The following is a 19478-nucleotide window of genomic DNA, read 5'->3' as shown; positions in this document are numbered from 1 at the left end:
TCTGCAGTGCAGCCATTTATCCAGCATTTTAATGGCAAAGTAGAGGAACTGGGTCTTCTTCCTGACCAAATGTATAATGCAGACGTGAATGGTCTATTCTGGAGACTGTTGCCCAACAAAACATTTGTACCTATCCTCTAAAGAAGCGGGCGCACCAGGTCGTAAAGTGAGTAAAGATAGAATCACATTTATGCAGTGTTCAAATGCTACTGGAACACACAAACTGGATTTGTTAGTGATTGGTAAAACTAAAAATCCCAGAGCTTTCAAAAAGATTTGTCTGCCAGTCTGCTACAACAACCAATTTAAAAGTTGGGTCATGAGAGAGATATTCAGTGAATGGTTCCATAAAGACTTTGTCCCAGACATGAAGAAGTTTATGAAAAAATCCAACTTGCCCATAAAAGATTTACTCGTACTTGACAATGCTCCAGGCCAACCAAATGAACAATAACTTAGATCAAGCAATGGGAATATCCAAACCATCTTTCTACCACTAAACTGCACACTTTTATTGCAGCCGAGGGATCGAAATGTTATCCAGAAAGTAAAGTCCTTGTATAAAAATGCATTGCTCTGCCATATTATTTCTCAGGATGATGACATAACGCAGAGCCTTAAAGTATTGAATTTGAAGGATGTTGTATTCTCTCTCGCTCACGCATGGAACTCTGTTTCACCTGACTTAATCCAATCATCATGGAAAAAGCTATGGCCTACAATGAATGCTGTATCACTGGAAACCGAAGAATGGAATCAAGAAGATAATCTACCTATTGCAGATTGGTTGCAAAATTTATAAGAAAGAGGATTCGAGACAAGTGAAGAAGATTTAAATTCTTGGTTTGAAGGGACCGAAGAGACAGAGCAAATTATGACAGATGAAGAAATATGTGAAGCAGTACAAGAAGAAGAAAGCCTTGTAGAAATATTGGAGCCACGAACTACTACAACTGTAAAAGTAAAACCAGATACAGAATTTAATTGTTTCAATACCTGCATTACATGGGCTGAAGAAAACAGCGCATCTGCTAAAGATATTATAATTCTTCGAAACATGCTAGAAAAGGTTTTTAAACAAGGACTAAAAGTTACACAAAAACAGACCTCAATCAAGGATTATTTTAAAACTGTGTAATTATGTAGTAAGTTGTGAGATATGTTACAGTTATAAAACAAACGTGTAGAACATGAATACAGATACATTATATTCTCTTTATGAAATGCTTTTTTTTTATTTATTATGAATTTTTCAATATAATCTAGTAATCTGAACATTCCAATAATCCGACACCCAATGGTTTTTAATAGTGCCGGATTAGTGAGATTCTAATATATTTACTATGAACAATACCAATTACGTAATTTAAAAGCAATTTCATGTCTGAAGAATGTAGCAGTATAAGTAATGTAAATGAAAAAAATTACTATTACAATACTGTTGATTGAAACAAAATACTTAAATAGCACCTCACATAAGTTTTTTGGATGTTTTAAGGATAGGATTTTCATAATTTTGATAAAGTTATATTGTGTAAACATCCTCCATTTTAAGTTTCAACTTGAATTTCAGTATTATACACATCTTTTTGGTTTTATTCCGAACCTCATAAAAATCCACACAAAATCTTGTCCCGAACTATAAAAACTAGAAGGAAGAGATAGCTAGGGTAGTTCTGCAATAATTTAAAATATGTGAATATCTGAGATGTGCAAAAAATTGTTGATTCCACCTAATGCTTTCTTTGAGGGGAGTGTGAGTGACAACGAGAAGCCCACCATCAGTTATCGAGTTGACAGTGACTGCGGCAGCTTGGACACATCTGACTGTCAGCTGAAAATATGGCGAGCTGAGGTCGTAATACAGGACAAGCAGTCAGGTGAGGAAATGAGTTTAATTTTTTTTTTTTATTTCTTCTCTACAATAAGTACAAATTGTGGCTGCACAGTAGAAAAACCTTTTTTTTTTTCATCCAAGAACATAGTAGAAGCATTGAAATTAATTCTCAATGTAAATACAACTATTTAATGGTAGAAGTCACTAATTATCTAATTTCATTAAAAGTAGCCTAGTGAACTATCAAAATAGAAAAATTAATTAACTGAAAAGCCTAAAGCTGGCCTATGTGTCACAGATGGTTCAAGCACCAACTTTGGTGCTACTGGTTTCAGGTTTGAATCATGGGTAAGTTCACCAACTTTTATAAATCTAAGAATAGAGTTATAAAACACATTGTCTTGCCTTAGTAACTTGTAAGCTTGTAAGGGATCGTCCATTAATCACGTGAGGCTCGAAAGGGGGGGAGGGGGTCGGGAAAAATCACGAAATATCACAAGGTGGAGGGGGGGGGGGGGGGTGTAGAGAGATATCACGTGTGTTTATTTTTTCGTGCAATTTCTACTAAAACCGAAAAGCGATGCGTGACCTTGACTCGCCGTAGCCAGGCAACAATATCCCCGCCCGCTGCAACATGAACCACCCGGCTCGGCTTGCCAGTCGCCAGAAGACTGTGATTTTGGCGCCGAATACATGCGTAAATCACATATAAGCCTTTCCTTTATTATTTTTATGCCAGTGAGAATAAACCTGCAACCTTAATGTGTGTCTGGACATTTTTATCACTGTGCTTAATTTTCCAGAATTAAATTAGATCATAACTATATTTAAAGATAATATTCTGAAATTTTTAAAAATATTTCGTACCAAAAAAAATACACGTGATTTATTGGGGGGGGGGGGGGGGGGTGTTTAGTCCGAAACCTCACCACAAATCACTAGGGGGGAGGGGGGTTAAAAATTTCTAAGAAAACATCACGTGATTAATGGACGACCCCTAACTTGGCCACTTGTAAGTTATGGTGTTCATAACATATGGCCCCTGCCAGTAAGTAAATATATATATAATATTATATATATATATATATATATATATAAAGAAACTTCATTAAAAGTACAAAAATAATTATGAACTTCTTTGCCACTAATTTATACAAGATGTCTACAAATATCTGGTAAACCAATTTCTGAACTTTTTCAGTTACCTTTAAGAAAAATTTTTAAAAATTCATACTAAAGTATTTAAAAATTTAAGCAAAATTAAACATTATAAATTGTTATACAAAATTCAACTAATATTTTTTTGTAAAAATGTACTTTACCAATTTTTTAAATTAGAAAGCTAAAATTTCTCAGATATAATTTCCACATTATTATAGTGGACACTATCATCCTACTAGTAGCTATAATTGATGAGTGATTATAAACCAAAGTGAGATGTCAAAAAACAAAATGCAAGTTAGCAAAAGGCTACTCTAAATTAAAGTTTTACGACTTCCAGCACATTATTTGTTGTTATTTGGAGGACTTTTTTTTGTGAATTTCATGGCCAGTCCTTCGGGACTTTCACGACCTGTGGGCAACCTGTACAATGGATTGAGAGCCGACCGGGTTGAAATATCTGCCTCGGATGCAGGGCTCCTGCAAGTGGCGTCGCAGCCCAAGGGCCTGCGCCTGAGGTCGACCTTCGTGGCAGGGACAAGGGAGTTGGTTGGTGCGTACTACAGCGCCACGTGCTGCGACCGCTCTGTGGTGGTGACCGCCACCGACGCTCGAGGCAACTTCACGCAGCAAACCATCACAGCCACCGCAGCAGGTCAGGCTTCCCTCCTTGCATTTCACTCACACATTCACAGGCACAAGCACTCAATGGTTGTTAACAGCAACTAGTTTTGAACTTTGTAGCCTAAAATGTGACATTTTATGTGTAAAATCTACTATATACTACAAAATTATGAATACAAAAAGACTATGTTAACCTCTATGGCTTGAAATATCTTGATATCCACACCCCTTCTGGCCTGGCTTCGTCCCGTTAAGTTGACAGCATTCACTGCTACCTGAAGTGCTGCTCTGTAAATTCTTTCACGCTACCCACTTTTGCCATAAAAGGTTCTGAAAGTTGATTTAATGTCCACAAATGTATGTTAGGAAAGTAGAAATCATGCAAAATTGTTGTGAATTTACATTGCGTTAAATGTGACTCAACACAAATGGATAAATTTTTAACCGTTAAGATAATTTTTTCAACACAGTTCTGAGCTTAAAATAGCTAGTATAATTAGTTTTTCTCAAAACAATAATTATTTGCAATCAGTTTTAAAAAAAATTAACTTTGAATTATAGATTTTCTGTTAACATAGAGGTGTAAAAACTTTCAAAAGTGTGGCCAGCCTTGTAAGCACTGGTAAGTTGCTTTGAAATATGTCGGCTCAAGTCGGGTTGGTTTACATAAATAAGTCTTCACTTGTCACTATAAAAGTACTGTATGCATGCTTTTTTCTCTCTCTCTCTGTTTATATATTTTTTCCTCTCTCTTTTTTTCTACATGCTATGAGTTCCAACTGCCAAAATTTCATTGTAATCTACAATTCCAGCTATTTGTTGTGATGGTACAGGATACTAGCACTGCCAAAGCCACTGAAAACAGTATGCTAACATCTGCTCCAAAACATCTTTCCTCTGCACAGGTCAACTGAGCAGTGCGGCAACAGCTGGAATCGTGGTCGGCATCTTGCTGTTCCTCATCATCATCATTATCGCAGCTGTGGTCGTAGCTCGAAGGAGTAGGCAGAAGTCAGTTTCCTTTCCGCAATCCACCGAAAGTTAGATTCATACAAATTGTACAATGAATTCAACTAACTAGTTACAGGTGGGTAACGACTGCTGGGTTTCTCATTATAAAAAAAACTATAAAGGTCTTACAGTTCCTGCAACTTTGTTGGTAATGTTAAACATTTTCAATTTTACTATGACTACACTTAAATATTATTTAATTATATTAATAATTTATTTTGTTTCCAGCAGTACTGTAATGGAATACAGCTGAAGAAGAAACAAGACTGCAAGCTAAAAAAAAACACTACCGGTAGTCAAAGAAATTTGTTCTTATTTTCAAGGCAACCATCCTCCTATCTTATGATAAATGAAATACATAATAATTAGTTGTAAGTTGAATAAAGTTTAAATTGTTGCATGTTTGATGTGGTATGAGAAAGTATCAAAATAATGTATTATTAAGTTTTAAACTGAAGGATACCAGTAAACTTACAATTTTTTTTTTTGTTGTTTTCTTCCTATGATTAGAAATCAGTCTACTTTGTGTTCTCAGAGGCAATGAGCAAGAAATGTCTTGGTTGGCACTGATACTCTCTTCTTTGCCTCCTTGTGCAAGACATCTTATACAACATTTCGTATTTAAATAGCATATGCAATGGAGTAATGCAAGTACTGTAAAAGCAAAGCAAGAAAAATAATGCATCTATCCTACATTCTGAAATTTTGCAGCCTATTACCAAATACTGTCTCAACATTTATTTAAATAAACTTCTGATCTGAAATGCACATGTTGACAAGTCAAGAAGTTAATTTGTATTTATATGTGAAACGAGAAATGCCAGATGTATGTATATGTAGGCAGTATGTTAATTTATTCACCAGCATAAAACATTTTTAAAAAAAATTTTGTTTTATTATTTTTAAATCCTGAAGTCCACTTGTAACCAGTATTGCAATGGCTAATAGTAATCTTCAATATGTGGTGTGACAAAAGCACTGTATTTTCAAGGATTAGCAATGTGTACACCAGTAGCGGATCCAGAGGGGGGGCTAAGGGGCTCAAGCTCCCTCCAAAAGCATCTGGGTCCACTATTGTTTTAGTGTTTACCTTGATAAAGCCTAGCCTCAGCTGGGTCAAGCCCCTCCCAAACCAAAATCCTGGATCCGCCACTGGTGTACACCATTTCTAGATTAATGATATCTCTAGTACTCAGTAGATGTGGCTCACTGTACAATTAAATGCCTTCAATGTAACATCCAACAATGTATGCATACAAAGCTGTGTGTAACAGTTACTCATCGCTGTCATCCATCCATCCATCCATCCAGTGTCAGATTGGTTAAGTCTGGATAAAGGCTGCTTCACTAACACAATCCGCAATCTGCATTCACAAATAAACTACACTAAGATACAGACATTCACAAAGCTCAGATGCACAGTCAACAGTCAAGGATGTTCTAATCTAACTTTATCTTAAACTGCCCCACTGTCATTAGATGAAAAGTTTTGACCAATAAGATTACGGTATAGCTTAAGTGAATGCAAACAATTTTTCTTCCTTGCTAACAGTGAAGTAGTCTTTGCATTTGGTTCAGTAGGTTCAGAAATATAAAATTAGAAATAAATAATTCTATGCTTGAAAGTTGTTATGTCACTGAACAAAAGAAAGACACATTAAGGCTAAGAATAAGATCCATAGTTTTGCAGCCACCAGGGAAATTATTACTCCCATGAATATCATTGTAAGTAAACAAACGTAATAGACATATTTTGTAAAGAAAGCTTTGAATTTTTAAAATATGATGGAAAAAAAATTCTAAAATTTTTTTTATAAAATATTTATTAAGAAAATTTTAAAACTAAATACTAGGTATTTATAAAAACTGTACAAGGCTTTTACTTTGCACACAATGTAAATGAAGTATCCTGAACAATTCTAAGTTGCTTAAATGTTTACATAACATACAGAATTTAAATTACTTGAATTTAAAACTTGTTATTTAATCGACACGTGAAGCTCAAGCAACGAACGAATGATGTGTGAGTTCAGCATTACGCTGCTAGACGTCAGGCACGATGAGTTTAGAGTTTGCCTGCTAGATGTCCCAACTATCGTTCTGGAGTTCTGGATGAAAAACATTGTTTTTGAAAAGATCTACTACAAAACTGGTGTCGGTGACAGTAAGAAGTTGTATTTTGAAGATAGAAAGAAGCTAATCGACTAAAACTCTTCCATTTCCTTCAAACTATATTGAACATTGGAATATTTTTCCCTTAATATTTCACAGATATGATTTGACGGTACTCTGTAGAACTTGTTAACATTTTATTCTCTATCACGGCAAATTTATTGTATTTATATTAATAGTCCTATTGCGTGAATCAAACGTGATGCAGAAATTTTCCAGAAGTCGCACAGTGGTAACTGCTACAATAGGAAGTCTTTCTCCGAAATCTACCTAAGTATAAAAAAAATTATTACTTTTATTTTAATGATTTAAATACTAGCAAATTCATGCCAATACAACTGCATACAAACAGTATTTTTTTTATAATCACTCTATTAGTTGCGGCATTAATTTTTAGAGTTAGAAACAAATCCAACTTAAAACAAAAAAAAATTAACAGTAAGGATTTAAATGAATAAACCACCTCAATCACAACAGAAAACTATCTATATTAAATCATTAAGATTCATCCTGTTCCTTGTATTTTTATCTTTGTATCCATTTTATATATCAAAACAACATGAAAAAATACTTCATTATCGAACCATAAACAACCAAAAAATACACATGCAGAGAACCACAAAAAAAATACTGCCTTGGCAAGTGTTTCAGTGGAATTAAAATTTATAATACCCTAGTGTTTCATAAAATCAATTTTAAACTCTATTAGATTTAAATTAATTCTTCTAGAAAAACTGAAGATTGTAAGGCCGTGTCCGTATTCACCTGAAGTATATAATACTAGACGTACTTGTCCGTGGAAGTGACATCACAAGGGCTGCATAACTGGAAGTGAAGTATATTCAAGTATGCAAGTAAACAAATCTGTGTACTTCTCACGCACTTCCAGTTGAAAACACTTCACCATTTTGAAAAACGATTTGTAGATTATATTTGATTATAAATTTAAGAACTCTTAAAAACATGAACCATTTAATTAAAACATTCATTTATACACGTTTACAAAAAAAAGTTTAAACAAATACATGCATATACACAGCCTACCGTTCGTAAATACAAAACGTAGGTAAAATAATAAATTAAATTGCCGTAAATTCGCAGGACAGCAATTAAGTGTTATAAATGACTATTTTCTGCTAAAAATGTTTTCTCAATAAAAATTATGTGCAAAAATAAAATGTAAACATCCCTTTTGGCTGGATAGTAGGTACCATGTGAAGAGGCCAAACATTGAACCTGTCCAGATTCATCAAGGGCAAGTGAAGTACGCAAGGTTGCAAGCACATAACTACATACTTGAATTTGGATCAGCCTAAAAAACATGTTAGTAGTAGTATTATAGTTTGGTTCCTCCGAGCCCAGGCTTCAGGCTCAGGATTGAGGATGAGGTCAATGACCTATTGCTCTTATGTCACAGCGGCAATATTTGGTGTCAAAATTCCTCAAAAATGACTTAGAATTCCTTATAAAAAATTAATATTTCGAGGAAAAAATTCCCGTTTTGAGGAAAAATTTCCTGTCTTAGTGCTCAAAACTGTCAACGGCTTTAAAATTCCTAAAAACTGTTTACATTACTTAGCGTCAAGCCATTCTAAGCCACCGTCATGACCTTGACAATTAGGATGACATCACCGCCATTTTGAATTATGTCGTAAATGTTGCAATTATCGTATGTATAAAAATTAAACAAACATGGCGGTGGCGCACTCTAACAGACGTAAACAAGATGACGACTGTGATGTCATAATCCTAGATGCCATACTAGCTGGTGATATATTTATACTGTATCATTAGTGGTAGGAAGTCATTCTGCCGGCAGCTTCCATGGAAGAAGTATTGGTCACAATTTTTTTAATTTTTCACTACTGGGTTCGAACCGAGGACTCCGAGCTTCATTTTGTGTGTTTTTTAAATAATAATTTATTAAAATTTGATTTATTTTTTTTATAAATTTTAAATCTTTTTTTTTATTAAAATCTGAAAATAAAAATGGGTATTCAAGATGGTGGGAGTGATCTCATATTCCAAGATGGCAAAGCGATACGGTTTTTCAAGATGACGGCCGTAACAAAAACGATCTATAACTCAAGATGGTGGGCGTAACAAAAAGTGTAACGATGACGTTATACACATCCAATATGGCGGGCGTAACGAAACATGCAACATTTCTAGAATCCAAGATAGTAGCCGTAACAATATGTGCAACTGTATTTTTAAATATTTTTTATTTAAATTTGGTTAGTTATTTTATTAATTTTAAAGTTTTTGCCGATTTTCCAGCATAAAAAATACAAATTTTCAAGATGGTAGGCGTACTGATAATTGCAACAGTTGCGACATAATTCACAATGGCGGTGATGTCATCCTAATTGTCAAGGTCATGACCTCTGCAGCTTAGAGAGGCTTGACGCTAAGGAATTTAAGCCGCTCTTAGGAATTTTCAAGGCATTGACATTTTTGAGGATAAAACGGGAAATTTTCCCTCAAACTGGATTTTTGCCCTCGAAATAGGAATTTTTTTTTAGGAACTTTGTGTCCTTTTGAGTTCTTTTTGAGGAATTTTGACACAATAAATGGCCAGCGTGACATCAGAGCAATCGGTCATCGACCCCATCCTCAATCCTCAGCCTGGGCTCGGAGGAACCAAACTATAGTACTCATGGATTCATGCTATTAGAGCCTACTTCAATTTCAGAATCATTTGAATAAAATTATGTTTACCTCCAAAAACATTTTTCAAATTAGTATTGTATTGGTGTTTGTATGCTATGTAAACAGGGTAGATTTTAGTGTAAATCAATTAATATTTGTTATTTTCTGTGCCTCATACGTTTATGCCAGTATGTATTCTTGATTAAAAAGTGAAAATTTATAATTGACAGGGCCCATAGCATAATTATAATTATGTGTACCAGTTGCTGAAAATGTAATGTAACATGGTGGCCACTCACAGTCACCAAAAATATTCCCTGATTTTTCCCTGATTTCCCTGATAAAAAATTCAAAATTTCCCTGATATTTACAATTACAAAAAAACATACCTTTGATGAAATAATATAATATTATAGAAAGAGATTACTCACGTTTTAGCACCCTGCTGTATTTTCTTCATTATATACATACGGAAGTTCGTTAAATAACATAATACATTTTAAATATGTCACTTTAAATTATAGCATCTCTTTCAATGACCTGTAGTCTGTGTTTTGTTTTATGTCTCTTCACAAATAACAAATAAAAATTAATTGAATACACGCTAGCATATCTTGTTACAAATTGCAGCAATTTCAAATGCACACTACAGTTTTCATTTATCATAATGATAAATGATTATGATAATGATAAAGCAAACAAGAAAATTGTCAATAAACCAAAATGTTTTCTCCTCAATACATGTATCACAGGAGCATCCTGTTGGAGAAATAAATTTACTTGGTTGAAAACAGGAAGTGAACTGCTAATAAAATAACAGTAAAGTTTCGTAAGTGGGTCCTGCATTAGAGATTTTACATTTTCATACTGTGAAGTTGAAGGCTCTTTCTTTTCAGGATCACTACAAAATAATAGCTTTAGTGCCTGCCATTGTTTCAGCACTCTGTCAACTAAATCTAGGAGAGAGAGCCAACGTGTGCTAACATATTTCAAGATTTTTTGTGACTTTGCCCCACATACCTCTTGATACATTTTCAGATGATTCTGGCGTTTTGAACTTTTTTCCAAGTAATAGAAAATATTAACCAAAAATGTCTCAATGCTAATTGTTAGCTATGCACTGGCTTTTTTTTAGCAGTTAGATAAATGAGGTGACATGAGCAGCCTTGCACAACAATAGCGGGATGTTTTTCTTTAACAAATGCCACCACACCTTTTTTTGTGCCAATCATAGTATTGGCATTGTCACATGCAAACGCTACACAATTTTTTCCAAGAAATTCCAAAACGATCAAATTCCTTATTCAGCACAGAGAAAATACCATATCATGTGTTGTCTGTACTCTCAATAAGGGATAACAGTGCCGTGCAAATTTTACCTTGTGTTTGATTTCAAAATGAAACAACTAATGGACAAATCTTCACTGCATTACAATCAGTACTCCCATCGGTAGCTAAAGCAAATGGTCCACTTACTAAAGAATCAACAATTTCACTTTTAGTTTCACCAGCCATATACTCCACTAAGGCATATGTTTTTGTTCTCGCACAGCTGTATTTCTGTGTAATTTTTTAGTCCGGAAACATAGCACTATACAAATTACCCGAATGATCGGCTACTGCTATCGGTAAATTGTGTTCTACCAGAAAACTTGTAAACAATAACTCTGCGTTTGTTACTTTCGTTTTTTCAGATGTAGCGAAAAACGACGATATAGATTTATTGCTCGTCACTGCTTTAAAATGTTCTGCATGTTTCTTTGATTCAATATGCCGTCTACAGTCATCCCTTCCACCATGTGCAATCGAAAAGTCACACGTGCATACATTACAAAACGCGTGGCGTTCCGAAACATTTAAAAATGACAAGCATGGCCATTCTTTTGAATAGTTTGGTCAAAAGTTCTGAAGAATAACGTTCTCTTTTTTTTTGCCCCAGATACACATTGTTCTGTCACACGCTTCATTTCTACAACCGGTACTGAAGAACACAACAATATCGAACAAAATAAAATGGTTTCACGTCTGTAGACACGACTAAAACATATTGATGAAAAAAAATGGCTTTCAAGAAAGTAATTAAAACAACACAGGTTAGCCAAAGTACCGTACAAAAATTATCGTGATGTAAGTAGCTAACAAACAATAAGTCCGAGAATATGTACTAGTTGTATCGTACAACGGACGCAATACCATACCATTTATATTACAAAACACAAGAATAAATCTACTTATTTCGACAGTGCATGCGCACATTTATTAGTTCCGTTATCAGCGCAATCACGTGATGTATTCGAACTGCGTTCACGAAACACGCACATCAGAAACGGAATTTTCTCCGTTACCATGCAGCACAAAGCCTCGTTTGCGTAATAAACCAGCGATGTTCCGTAATTCCGCAATTCGGTGTTAAATCCGTAATCATTACGGAAAATCCGTAATGGTTGGCAGCTCTGTGGAAATATACATGACACAAAAATTCCCGGTTATTAAAAAAATTCCCTGACATTTCCCTGATAAATCCCGGTTCTCCCGGTTTTCCCGGTGAGTGGCCACCCTGTGTAATGATACTTGTATATCTAAGAAAAATTATAATATTTTTATTAATTTGCAATGAAAGTTTAATTATTTTTATACAAAATTTGTTTAGTACATTGCTATTTAATAAATAATTTGTCCTCAAATTGTTTTATTTCCATCTGTCCGAAGACATTTAATTAGGCCTATACCTTTTTTTTTAGTATACTAAGCTTACTAATTTTTACTGTTTCTCAATTTTTCTTTATTATGCAATTTTAAATTTTTAATTTGGCATGCAGCAATTACAATTTCTAAAACGTGAGTATAAATTACAATAAAACTACGTCTATGACTTATATTTATTGTACTAGTATTCCATGCTACTAATCACTTAGACTCTGGTTGATTTCCGTGTATTACATCAGTGGTCGTAATTTATGCACACCTTTTTCCTACTTAAATGATCCAGGTACAGATCTGAAGCAGTGTCTTGCATGTGGTGACGTGTCAACTGTTTTTAGTGGTTTGGGAAGGGGGGAATCACTACTATTCGCGTATCACTGTATCTAGCTACCTCTGAAATATTATTTTGTTACCTATGACGATTAGCCTACTCCCTACATATTTTCATTCAGACACTTCTTACTGGGTAGCGAAGGCGGTTCGTAGTAAAGGTCTGTGACCCTTTCAGAGTTAAATTTTGATTATAGAAATATTAATTATTAATTAAGGTACAACATATGATGAGCAAATAATAACATAGATTTCAAACATCGTACATGATAAATAAAAATGAAGGGGTTATCGAAAGCCACAAGCTGCAGGTCGGCTAAAAAAGCAAACAAAAAAAATGCTTCAGCTCTATCCTCCTTATACATATTTACATGCATAATACATTCAAACAACTAAAATTAGTGCAATAAGCTGCAATATTTTGTGGACATATATTCAGCTACAAATATAAATTGATTGTATAAAAAGGTCACTTTTTTTTTTTTTTGGTCATACAGAAAACTATAAATTTTTATCATATATCATAAATATACCGCTTTGCAACAGAAAGTCACGTAATTAGATGTTCAATCATATAGCTGTGACAAAATCTGTAAAGCGAGAAAACCTGTAGAAGCGCAAAACCTTTATCGTACAGTACTTATGTAACAAAACTTTTTTTTTACGGGAAGGAAAACTGAGTTACTGGCTAACCTCACTGATTGTAGTGGTTAGCTGTGTACGAGAGTTCTTGTGTCATCTCATGGATTAGCTTATTTAGTATAAGCATGTCAAACTAGTCAAAAATGTTATAATAAATAACTAAAAACTTGATCTTGCGTAACTTGCAGAAGAGACCAAATCTGAGTGTTTCGCCAGCAACCCACCGCAGTAAAACATACAATATGTTTATCGTATATGTGAAGTGTTCTTTATACTTGTTTGCATATGTATGCACAAAATTAATATTTATTATAATTCTGCTGGGTTGCATACGGTTACTTACGGGTTTAGAAATGAAATTTAACGAAAATTGTAATATTTATCCTCTTACGCGCTTTGAGGGTCAAGTTTGAAGAAGTCTGGGGAGAATTGACAGAGAAAACCGAGCGGGAATCTTACTTCTCTCCGAGGCAGGCAGTTGGCTTGCTTCCCCCAACCCCCTTTTCAGGTTCATCGAAGAACATGACACCTCGCTGGGCGATAAGGAATTCTGAGAAAAGCGCGTTCTTTCCTCCTACTCCTCCATCACCACCCCCCACAACCCCCCATCGCTCATCCGTACAGCTAGTGCTCTCTATCGAGGATTTTGGAACTATGTGTGTTGTGTTCTTTCCCTGCGCGCTTGGGAGAAACTCAGGATCTTAGCCTTAAGGTAGGCCTACCTCGTTTTGAAGTTATACTTAAGTGCATTATGAACAAATGATAGTGAATTTTTATGATGTACACACATTTAACAAAATTTTCACATGATTAAAAAAAAATGCTGCAGCCAAACAAAAATTATATAGGTATATGCTTTTAAATCTTATACTTTAGTGATAGATATTAAATAATTGTCCATAACATTAAAAACATTTATTGAGGATATTTGCGATATATATTATGTCTATAAACCTTTTCAAGTGTATTTATAAAAATGAGGTTAAGTTCCCATATTTATAATTTATTTGCATTATAAATAACATTATTTAATACCTATATAATTAAAATTAATAAATTAGAATAAAATTTCAGCATATTTATTAATTTCCAATATTAATAAAAACCAACTCTTGATAAATTTAATACATTAAATAATTAATTTTATACATATATATTTATATTAATATTGAATGCTGAGTTTTTATTTTATATTAATTTCTGCTAATGGAATGGACAGAGGTTGAGACTCGTGTGAGAGGTAGACACACTGACTATTCTCGACTGCCCAGAGGAAGTTGGAAATACTACATCTGAGAGTCAAACTAACTACCTACTGGACGTACAAATTTGGAGATTGATGTTGTCTTGAAGTAATCATTGAAGTTAAGACTCCCTGAAGTCTTTAGACAAATATCATCTGTTCAATGAGGTGCCTGGTGAGTGACAATATGTCAATGGGATACTCAAAAATATATCTAATACCTTTTTTAAATGGTTTAGGATTTTTTTTTTGGACATACGTCATTGCTAGTATGTTATTAGAAACCTCAACAAAAAAAAAAGATAAATATGCTAACACACAGAAAACAAGCCAAAATTAACTGATGTCAAATTTAAAAACAGAACACAGAAAATTCAGTGGAAGGAACTAGTTATAAAAATGTTACAGCATTGACAGACACAGTGGGCTGACCACTACGACAGTTGCAACAAGTAAAGTAAATAAAGGCAAAAACCTACTTTGAACAACACAGTGATAAACAAACGAACACAACAATGATACTAAACAGATAATGTGAACAGTTAGATTGTGCCCAAGGACGAGAACAGATGTATGTTTACGAAACGTTGCAACTGTTTTGTCTGTGCTGTAGTTATTGTGGTATCCAGAATATCTTCTGTTGGTAAATATGTAGTTGGGCGGTATTTGCGAAAAAAATGTTAAAAATCCGAAAATACTTTTATTCTATGCTCTTTAACTTCCTCTTTTCATTAAAAGCGGCGGAGGTAAGAAATTCAAAATACTTTGGGAGATATCGAATTTTTAAATTTCATCATATGTAGTTGAGCGGTATTTGCGAAAAAAAATGTTAAAATTCCGAAAATACCTTTAGTAGATGCTCTTCAACTTCCTATTTTCATTAAAAGCGGCGGAGATAAGAAATTCCAAATACTTTAGGAGATATCAAATTTTTAAATTTCATCACAATTATACCAGTGCATTCATGTGGCATTCCGCATTGTTTCTTGTTTACGAGTTTCTATTTTTTTATTGGATATTCATGTCACGTGATTGATCGTGATAGGCCAGAATTCAAATGAACCAATACGTGATTATTTAGTTCATTTATTGTTTTAAAACAGTGTTTTACCGCCTCCAACTTGGGCGAGTTTTTAACGTTTCTAATTTTAAAGTCTTATTTTTTATTGTTGCGCAAGTAATAAGTAACAAAAAAATTTTACGTGAGTAGTTACTGTTCATCCTTTGTCCCGGTTTGTTAGGTCAGGTCAGTTACATTATAAATACTTTAAAACTAAAGAACCATTGAAATAATTTCATATTATTTTTAAGGTATGCTTAGTTTCAAAGTATTTATAATGTAACTGACCTAACCTAATCGACCATTTTCATTAATTAGGCATTCACAAACACACGGCAAAATAAAAAAATGGCGACGGTCGAATGATAAACACAGGTCTTGTATGCAAAATAAGAACGGCGATATCTCCTAAAGTATTTGGAATTTCTTATCTCCGCCGCTTTTAATGAAAAGAGGAAGTTGAAGAGCATCTAATAAAGGTATTTTCGGACTTTTAACATTTTTTTTTTCGCAAATACCGCTCAACTACATATGATGAAATTAAAAAATTCGATATCTCCTAAAGTATTTGGAATTTCTTACCTCCGCCGCTTTTAATGAAAAGAGGAAGTTGAAGAGCGCCTAATAAAGGTATTTTCAGATTTTTAACATTTTTTTCCTCAAATACCGCTCAACTACATATTTACCCTTCTGTTTTGTCACATTGCTCTGGGTTCACCTGTGCATCTCTGTATTGTCATTGTGTTAATCACATTATCTGCTACTATCATTATTGAATTCTTCTGTTTACCACTGTTATCCAAAAACATTTTCTTACTTTTGACATTGGCTGACTTTGGCTTGTTTTGTGTGTGTTTGCATATTCATCTTTTGTGTCTGTTATTGAGATTTTTTATGACATAGTGTAGCAAGTAATAGCATGTGCCCAAAAAATCTTAAATCAGATATTTCTCACAAAGTTCTCAGAAAGAATGTATAGCATTAACAAACAATATGCACTTAACATTTAAAACATGCTTTCTTATGAGAGATCCCAGTTTGTTTGGGATCCGCATTCTCAACACTACAACTTGTAACCGACATTTGCGGCAAAGTTATAAGTTATTGCTATGCATTAAAACCCTAAAAAGCTTCCACATAAATTAAAAACTCTAAAATTTTACACACGTTTAAAAAGAAACAGAGATTTAAAAAAAATACCCACTTTTATATGAAACTCCCATTTAACACAATATTAAAAATGGGTACTACTACTAGCGCAGTTAGTTCACAGGCCGCCGCGAGCTTCTCTAAGCCGACTTGACACGCTAAGGTAGAGGTGGGTTGTTACAGCAATTTTCGGTATCTGTTCCAACCTGATACAGATACAGTAATGTACCTAGTTACAAGTCTCTGATACTTCTGTATCAGACGGTCCCAGGAAGCAACAAAGCTCCGCGTACGCAGACCGTGTGACCGGAAGGAGAATCTGATACATTATTTATCACGCCCGGTAATTCTCTACCTCTGTTACTCTCATGCCCGCCTGATACAGCCAGTATCAATCAGTTCAACATTCACTGCAGTTCGTCCTGGCCGTGTATCACCAAGTACATTGTTGCGGGCTGTCATGCTTTGTAGTTAGTATCTTTATAGTGAAATAAGGAATGGATAAGTGCACGAAAAAGACTTCATTTGTGTGGAATTTTTTTACGGAAAATAATGAGTTTGCTAATTGTAATTTGTGTAAACAAAAACTGAGTTATAAATCATCATCAACTAATCTGAAGAAACATTTGAAACGTAAACATTGATATAGTATGCTCACTAATGTACGTATGTTTTTTTTTTTAATTTTTTATAAAATCTTAAACTTTTAATGTATGAAAACACTAGTTACTAATTGTTTTCGGAAAAAAAGTCCTAATGTTGATTACATCTGTTATTAGTGTCAACTGAGAATTTATTTGCATTTTCATAGCTGTTAGGTGAACAAATATAAATATTATATCTTGTATTAATGTACTTTTTAATATTAAAATTTCATTAGTTTTATTATTGAACGAGTCTGTGCACGCACTGCGCTCTGAGCGTACTTTGATGTGGGACAATAACCAAACGACTCGTAACAATTTCGCTTTGCACCTCTCCTTCAACGCCTTCCCCTGCGCTTCCTCCCCTACATTATTTCCCTTCTTTATCCCTTATTCGTCGTTCCTGCCCCCTCCCCTTTCACAAGCTCCGCCCAAGTGACCGTCATCTGCGATCGGGTTCTGCGCACATTGGCCGTGATGTTGTTCCAGGCGAATTCAAAACTGATACTAAAGTACCTGATACTTTTCAAGTGTATTCGTTTGCCATTCCTGATACAGGCGTGTATCAGTGCCAAAGTATCAGGGTGATACTTTTCGACCCACCTCTACGCTAAGGCGAGGATAGGAAGTTGCCAGACCTATCTATATTTTGTGGCGCAGGTACAACAGTGAACAAGGCTTTAGAATATATTTTTATAGCCTTAATCCACTAAAAAAAATTATAATAAAGAAGTTCACGAAACCAAAAGCATACTATGTTTTAAAACATGAATTTGCAAATCATTTGTAAACTCAACGATGATTATGTTTAAAGTTATCGCTTGTAAACAGCATTCAAGAGCAGCTGGTAAATCAAGATTATTCTGACTTACCATCAGGCATTACGGGAGAATCATTCTGTGTAACTGGCATAAGAAGCGCACTTCCAGAAAAGTTTTCGAATGGAAATCCTCTTCCAGCACCACTCAGCAGTGGATTTTTAATATTTTTAGACATTGTAATTCTGTCTCATCAACACATCACTTCACGTCATTCTTCAGTACTGAAAACATTGACGGCACGATATACATTGTCCAAGTCAAAACTTAAATTTCTCTCAATATCTATTTGCTTACGTTTTTAATTAATATTTGACGCCATTTTGGATTCAATCATATTAAGTTAATTGTAGGGACAGCATATGAGTCATATACGTGTCTATAAGTATGATTATTTTGTGATTCAATTTCATGCACTGAAATAATCTTAAACGTGAATAGTTATGTGAGAAAACGTATTTGATTTTAAACTTAAATGTGTACGAGGTAATTGTTTGATACAAGTACTTCGATATGTGTTCGGTTATTGTTTGATACGAATACCTAAAGGCACATTCACACTGTAAAATTTTAACTTCCAACATTGACGCCACTCCCACTGCCTGTTTTAGTTTTTAAATTAAATATTAGCGTTGGAAAGAATCTCAGGGGTTTTAACGGGGGTTCGGCCTCGTGGCTGCAGGCAGGAGCGCGTCTCAGTTCCGAAATTACCTGGGCTGTTCAGGCCATCCAGGACGCCTTGTAAATGAATGGTAAACGAGTTACAGGACACTGCACTTTATTCAGTATTGATACATTTATTCGTCCCGATACTGGCCGCGTCGGTTGTCAGACCGCTGTGACACGCGTATCTCTGAACGTAATGGCGCGGGCGACCAAGATAGATTGCAAAGTAATGTCGACAAGCTGAAACGGTGGATACTCGTCCCTATGAAAGGTTTGGCAGATAGTCACGGAACTGGTGTTGCCACCACTTAGGCTGACATGTAAACACGTAGAGAAATTCCTATGTTCAGGATTGTTTGCAGTTTAGCCTGTGACGAAATATTAATGTCTCTAAAATTACGCGGATACGCCATCTGGAGACGTACACATTAAAGTCTCTTGGAAATGAAAGTTATTTAGTTAAAACACACGTTACAAATTACACGTTTAGAATGATGATAATTAAAAGGTTGACGTCGACCCAGAGGCCACCCTAGCTCCTACAGGCCGTTATGGCGCGTCACCGCCTTCTTCTGTGCGCGGGCGTGTGCGGGAGCCAGTGGTGCCACCTTCAATAAATCAGTGTCCCTCCGACGTAGTTTTTTTTATGTATATTTTCTTTTCTTTCAGCAGGACATAATTTTTATTGTAAAAACTATAATATCATCCATCATGTATAATTTAAATTAGAAGGGTAAATAACATGTATTTTAATATGCACGGGGTG

At 34.6% G+C, this 19478-nt stretch overlaps 2 protein-coding genes across 3 annotated transcripts in view; one reads left to right on the top strand and one right to left on the bottom strand.

Moving 5' to 3' along the window:
- LOC134530603 (uncharacterized) overlaps window positions 1-5524 on the top strand; it is a 29083-nt gene extending 23559 nt beyond the window's left edge. Inside the window, exons 9-12 of one of the 2 annotated variants that reach the window (XM_063365587.1) lie at window positions 1751-1880; window positions 3474-3653; window positions 4528-4709; window positions 4865-5524. In XM_063365587.1, coding sequence (XP_063221657.1) covers window positions 1751-1880; window positions 3474-3653; window positions 4528-4667 — 450 coding nt within the window. In that variant the 3' untranslated portion in view covers window positions 4668-4709; window positions 4865-5524. Of the gene's footprint in view, window positions 1-1750; window positions 1881-3473; window positions 3654-4527; window positions 4710-4861 lie in introns of both variants that reach the window. The other variant, XM_063365588.1, reaches the window with a different exon arrangement.
- LOC134530602 (SEC23-interacting protein) overlaps window positions 1-18272 on the bottom strand; it is a 90921-nt gene extending 72649 nt beyond the window's left edge. Inside the window, exon 1 of the mRNA XM_063365584.1 lies at window positions 18101-18272. Within this exon, the coding sequence (XP_063221654.1) occupies window positions 18101-18224 (124 nt within the window). The 5' untranslated portion in view covers window positions 18225-18272. The remainder of the gene's footprint in view (window positions 1-18100) is intronic.
- Between the last annotated feature and the right edge of the window lie 1206 nt (window positions 18273-19478).

The sequence above is a fragment of the Bacillus rossius genome, chromosome 3 (genome assembly GCF_032445375.1).
Source record: "Bacillus rossius redtenbacheri isolate Brsri chromosome 3, Brsri_v3, whole genome shotgun sequence".
Classification (NCBI taxonomy): Eukaryota; Metazoa; Arthropoda; class Insecta; order Phasmatodea; family Bacillidae; genus Bacillus; species Bacillus rossius.
The sequence above is the reverse complement of the archived record's forward strand: the minus strand, read 5'-3'. Positions and strand labels throughout refer to the sequence as shown.